Source organism: Gambusia affinis, linkage group LG05, assembly GCF_019740435.1.
Source record: "Gambusia affinis linkage group LG05, SWU_Gaff_1.0, whole genome shotgun sequence".
Classification (NCBI taxonomy): domain Eukaryota; kingdom Metazoa; phylum Chordata; class Actinopteri; order Cyprinodontiformes; family Poeciliidae; genus Gambusia; species Gambusia affinis.
This window is the reverse complement of record NC_057872.1, coordinates 22,814,544-22,820,759: the sequence shown is the minus strand read 5'-3', so window position 1 is coordinate 22,820,759 and position 6,216 is coordinate 22,814,544. Positions and strand designations below refer to the sequence as shown.

At 34.3% G+C, this 6,216-nt stretch overlaps 1 protein-coding gene across 1 annotated transcript; it reads left to right on the top strand.

Moving 5' to 3' along the window:
• Window positions 1-2,844: 2,844 nt before the first annotated feature.
• vwde (von Willebrand factor D and EGF domains) lies at window positions 2,845-5,731 on the top strand. Its single transcript, XM_044116995.1, has 5 exons — window positions 2,845-3,224; window positions 4,599-4,694; window positions 4,768-4,872; window positions 5,214-5,309; window positions 5,470-5,731. The coding sequence occupies exons 1-5, from the start codon at window positions 3,002-3,004 to the stop codon at window positions 5,580-5,582; spliced, it is 633 nt and encodes a 210-aa protein (XP_043972930.1). The 5' UTR covers window positions 2,845-3,001; the 3' UTR covers window positions 5,583-5,731.
• The last annotated feature ends 485 nt before the right edge of the window (window positions 5,732-6,216 follow it).

The following is a 6,216-nucleotide window of genomic DNA, read 5'->3' as shown; positions in this document are numbered from 1 at the left end:
AGACAAATGGTTCAGTATGGAGGTAAACCAGTGAAGTGAAATACTTTTCTAGTCTAAAGTGGTTTTTATCCTGCAGATAACGGGATAAACCTGCAGATAAAAACCACTTTAGTGCAAGAACAGCAGCTAAACAACCAATGGTGCATCAAAAATATTCTTAAAGAAAAATGTCTGGAGCAGTAAATGCACTATGACAGCGTATTGGGGTCATTATAGGTTAAAAAAAATTCTGCCAAATTATGTCGTAATTACTATAGAAATAATTGCAAGGAAATTTCTGAGCTTGAAAAGTTCAAAATTTGCAACAAAAAACTATTTATTTTAGAGTAATCTGAGAAATTTTCTAGAAAAACTGGGAAATTTCTGTTTCAAAAATGTTAAATTTTCAACTAGAAACTTAAATTTTCAAATCAAGCTTTTTTGTCTAATAAATTTTCAACTCTGAGAAACTTTCTTTTCTGTACACAAATTCTGAGATTAATCGCAAACATTTTTCTCACCTTTCAGACTCGGAGATTTCCTTGGTTTTTCTAGACAAAAAAATCTGAAATTAATCTCAATTAGTTTTCTTTTTCAACGAATTTTCAACTTTTCTAACTCAGAAATGTCCTTGTTTTTTATAGAAAATTAATTCTTTTTTTGGGCAGAATTTTTTTAATCCTCAGTGGCACTAATATACCGTCATATTGTACAGATCGTTTCCATTGTGGGAGGATTTTGTATTTAATGTTAAATACTTCAAGTCCATGCCTGAACACTATTTTAATGTTTTCAGCCTACTGTTTATGTTCTGTGCCAGTGATTTAAATACACTCAGGTTTTTTCAGCTTTCTAAAAACAAATCCTCCAGTGGGTCTTGGTATGCTCACATCTGCTAAAACCATCAAAACACCAGTTTGTTTGCTGTCTTTGTCTGTCAGTGGTCAGACCCAAAGCAACACCAGAGTAAATGTGTTAAACTAAATATACAGAGAAAAATTATACAACTTTTAGGCTGAAATTAGTCTTTTATTCTGCATTATGTTGCTTTTTGATTGTTACTTGTTTCCTCCATGTGGTGAAGTTTTAAAGACGCGTTAAGTTTGTTTTTATGAATCATTTTCTCAATAAAGCTTATTCCTCAGCAACACAAAAACTATAATAACAGAAAAGTCCCTTCCTCTAGGATCCATTTAAACGTGTTAAAACTTTCCAGAGAGTTTGTGTCTAACGAGCCAAAGTGGCTTCCGGAGCAGACGGCTACATCCTCTCTCACGTCTGTTATTGTCATTAAAGCAAACCTTCCTCTATAGTTCATATATATGTCCAGCATTTTTCTTTAACAAGCTGAAAGGAAATGGCTTTTCCACATGTGCTCTCTCATGTGTTTTGTTGGAAAACCACACAGGTGCCTTTTGTCTGAAACTAGCAACTCTGAATTTGAAGTTCAGATAATGTTTATTTGAGAGCTAATCCAACCAAGTGATAAAATATATTTCATCAATCTACTGGAAAGTTTTTAAACAGAAAATATGTTTCTTTTTTCTGTTCCCAGGATGAAGATTTACTGCAGCAGCATTAAAGCTTATCTCCTACTCCTTCCCATTAATATCCAATAAAAACCATCAACAACATATTTTTGAGCATCCAAACGTTATAGAAACATGTTTATCAGTGGATCTTAAACAAATATTTGTGCTACTGTCTTAATTATCAGAAGTGCAAATGTATTGTTTCTGTAGTTATCACTGTTCTATACATGTGGCAGCCATATTGGATTTCCAAGTGGGCTTGAAACTGAACTTATGGCTTTAGTAGCCGCATTTCCATTGACTATAATACTACGCAAATTGGAATTTCGAAAATAAATTTGCTTTATGGAAACGTCAATTTTGAAAAACTATCATTTTCACAAAAAGCTTTTGCGCTACGATGAGGTGTTTTTTTCAGTCGTATGGAAGTTAGTGTATTTCGCAAAACTGCAAATACACTTTTTTCGCATCACACGAGTCATGTGATCAACAACCGGATGTTACTACTGGCGGAAACGACAAAGATGAGAACAGGAAATGGTTGGAGAATGATGGCGACACGTTTTTAAATGCTTATTGTTTGAACGGAAATACCGCAATTCCTAAATTGTTTTTATTTTTTAAGTTGAAAATTTGCTAGAAAAATTCCCCAAAATAAATTTAGATTAATCTTAAAAAAATTTCTACAAAAAATCTTTCAAATTCAAAAAAATCCAAGTTTTTCCTAATTTTTCAAAAATAATTGCAAAAGGTTGAAAATTTTCCAGTTTTGAAACTCAGAAATATCCTTTTTCCCCCTAAGATAATACCTGCTTAATCTAAAAAGTTTATCCTTCTTTTTGTGCAAATTTTTAACTTTCGGAGCTCAGAAATTTCCACATTTCTTTCCTATAATTTTTTTTAAAATTAATCTCAACATCTGTGACTTTTTTGTAGAAAAGTTTAGCCTTTTGCAGCTTATTAAAAAAAAATCTATTTTTTTTTTATTTGCAAGTTTCCAATTTGTCTAATAAGTTGAAAATTGCTGACTTTTCAAACCCAGAAAGTTGTTATCCAGAAAACGTCTGAGATTACGTTTCTAAGTTTTTTCTCACATATTTTTGACTTTCCCACTGGAAAATGTCCGAGATTATTTTCCAGAAAATCTATTAGCTGAATCTCAAAGTTTCAGATTTTTTTTCTTGCAAATGTTCAACTTTTGGAGCTGAGTATTTTACTCCTACAATTTTGAGTTTTCAAGAAAATATTTGAGGTTTTTTTTTTTTTTTCCAATCTTCAATGTCTTAATACGCATAATAATCCCATGTAAAGTTTCCTCTAGTTTTACCTCCAGCTCCGGTCAGCCAGCCCCCCGGAAGGCGGCGCTCTCCCCGCCCAGGGCTCATCCTCCTTCGGCCCCGCTCCAACTGGAGCCTCTGTGTGGAAACTGGAGCAAAACCGCTCCGTTTCTTCCTTTCCAGCCGCCAAACAAAACGGAATAAACACCAACCATGAGCCGTTTTGCACATAAACGAGCCTTTCCTCTCGTTATCTTCTTGCTCACTGCTGTCGGTTTTTGCTCCGGAGGTTCGGACGCGCCGCGCGGGGTCGCGGTCGGGTTTGTCTTCGACCTCCAGGCGAAGTGCGACCCGCCGTGCAAACACGGAGGAGTCTGCATCCGAAACAACACCTGCCACTGCTCCAAGGGCTACGAGGGAGAGACGTGCCAGTACGGTGAGGAGCTAACGATGCTAACTTTGGTTCCGACATGCTGGAAGAACAGTTCGGCTGTTGGTAAAGTTTGCGTGTCTAGGAAAACGCGACACTCTAATTCATCCCGGTACTTTAATTGATTGATAATAATACTTGATTTTTTTCAGGTTGGAGTCAATTAATAGTTTGTATTTTCGCCATTAATGGTGTGTTTAAATAAAAAACAAACATGTTTTAACCAAAAATTCACCAGACACAGACACACACCTGCAGTTTCACTTTTTTATTGAAACAAACTGATTTGGAGAAAAATTAATTTGCCTAATTTTGTCATTTATCTGGATTATTGTCATTTTCATTTTTAAAATACCAACATTTCCTCTTAACTTTATATTTCAGCCTGTCTGATTATTAATTTTTAAAATTTTAAATGATAATTTGATCAGTTAATTGAGCAGACTTTTCACCAAATAATTTTTTTTACTCTGACTTCAGTAATTTCTTGGGTGGTTACTTTTTCCTTTTACTTATATAAAAATATGTTGAAGTATTTCTACTCTTACTTGAGTACAATTTTTAGGTACTCTATCCACCTCTGTATAATTGTTTGCACTTGATTTTATTTTTGGGGTTTCAAAGTAAACTAAAATGGTTTGATTGAATGCACACCACACTGTTATACACTGCAAAAACACAAAATCTTACCAAGTATTCATAATATGCCTAAAATAGGACCAAACTAACTTTTAATTAAGAAATGGCAGTTTGTCTAAAGTAAATAATTCCTTAATATTGGTGAAAAAGTTCTAATACCACTTGTAGTTTATTTCACTTATAATAAGAGAAAATATAATCTGACAATGGAACTGTACTTTTTCATAATAATATTCAACATTTACTGACATTTCTTGCTGAAAAATTACCTGTAAGTTAGTTTTGCCTTATTTCAAGTGAACTTGGATATTTTCAGAGGAAAATAAACCAAAATTACTTGGTAATATTTTGTGTTTTTGCAGTGTATGAGCTCGTTTATATTGAACTACCAATGCAAAAAGGTTTGTAAGGCAGGAAATAATCATTTTTCACCAATATGTTGACTCTTATAGAGATAGTTGTAAACATGGTGTGTAGTTGATCAATTGAAGGATTCTTAATATTTATTATTTGCTTGTTTATCAACGACGTTACTACATGTGGGCTGCTATTTCCACAATTCTGGCTCATTTAAAGCAGAGAAAAAATTCATTTTTAACAAAGTGGGTTCATATTTAGTACAAAAACATATAATAGATTAGTATAATTAAATTACAGTGTTCATTATTTTTTTAGAAAGTCTGAAATTCAGAGTAGAGGTATTGGAAAAGGATTAATAAGACATTTTTGGATCTGTTGCAGCAAACTGTTTCCCCAAATGTAAAAATGGCGGAGCTTGTCTGCGTCCAGGGAAATGCAGGTGCCAACCTGGATATGGAGGAAGATACTGTCACACAGGTCAGAAGGTTGACTAATCAATCAATAGATCCATCAGTTTGTTACATTAATCAATAAATGTGGTGCTCCACAGTGTCGTGTGCAGGCGGATGCTGGAACGGAGGGGAATGCAACGCCGTCAACGGAGAGGCCAAATGCATCTGTCCATCCAGCTGGAGCGGATCAAAATGCCAGAATGGTGAGTTTAATGGCTGCATCTGGTCATGTGATCATCACAGTAAGGTCAAAGGTGCCACATACACTGCAAAAACACAAAATACCACCAACAAATTTTGGTGTAGTTTCTAAGGCAATTATCTTAGTAAACTTGAAATAAGACAAAACTAACTTATGAATAACTTTTCAGTAAGATATAGGAACTTGTTTTAAATCAATAATTACCTAATACTGATGAAAAACGTCTAGTTCTATTGGCAGATTATTTCACTTATAACAAAGCAAATTTTATAAGTGAAATAATTTGCCAGTTAAACTAGTAATTTGAACCTCGAGCATTTGTTTGGTTCGTCCTCCACACAGCGATCTGTCCCCAGGGCTGCAGGAACGGTGGCATCTGTGTGGCTCCAGGAATCTGCAGCTGTCCAGAGGGATGGCTGGGTGGAGCGTGCCACAACGGTGAGTTCAACACCTTTAGCTTTTTATTATCTTTTCTGCTCAGATTTGTTTTCTTTTGTCTTTTTGTGAGTCCAGCTGCAGAGTTTATGAAGTCAGCCTGTTGGGATTTTATAGAAAAAGCTAACACCTCTTGGTTTTGTTTCCTTTGTGTCGGGTTCAGCGGTCTGCGATCAGCCCTGCCTGAACGGAGGAAAGTGCATTTCTCCAAACAAATGCCGCTGTCGGCCGCCTTTCTCCGGTCCTCGCTGCGAGGAGAGGAAAAAATCCCACTAACCGTTTCCAGACTCCAAAAAAAAGATTATTCTCTTGTAGGCCAAACATTGTTCTGGATAATATGTATCACCTTTTTAAAAAATGATTGAAACATTTGTACTGTGCTTGTTTTTTAAATACTGTAATTTGTCATTAAATAATAAATGATGTTGTGTCCAACATTTATTTACAAAACAGACAAAATTTATTTGCATCATAATTGCAAAACAATGTTTATAATTAGGCTTTCAACAACATCTGGGTTAAATGTAAATAAATACAACAAAGTTATATAAACGTTTTTAGATTAATGTAAAAAAATAAAATAAATCAAACATCAGTTTGATAAAACAGACTACAATTTATTTTTATGGCAGAATCATAAAACTGAAATTGTAATTAATTTTGCCATCAAATATATGCTGAAAGTTAGTTTGAGTTAAAATATAATTGTGAACAGTTAACAACACACTCCTGTTGTGATTTTATAAAATGAGACCTTGATAAATCTTTAATGTTACATGTATCGTTTTATAATTCAACTGGAAAACAAGAAAATCTGTTTTGCGGTTTTGTCACAATAGACCTGGAGAATCTTTGCAAGAACAAATGTTCCCAAATCAAGATGTTTGACAAAACTGAATGATGCATTTCA

Coding starts and splice junctions, on each gene's coding strand:
- vwde (XM_044116995.1), top strand. CDS start 3,002: ATGAGCCGTTTTGCACATAAACGAGCCTTTCCTCTCGTTATCTTCTTG. Junction 3,225..4,598: donor GGGAGAGACGTGCCAGTACG/GTGAGGAGCTAA, acceptor GATCTGTTGCAG/CAAACTGTTTCCCCAAATGT. Junction 4,695..4,767: donor AGGAAGATACTGTCACACAG/GTCAGAAGGTTG, acceptor GGTGCTCCACAG/TGTCGTGTGCAGGCGGATGC.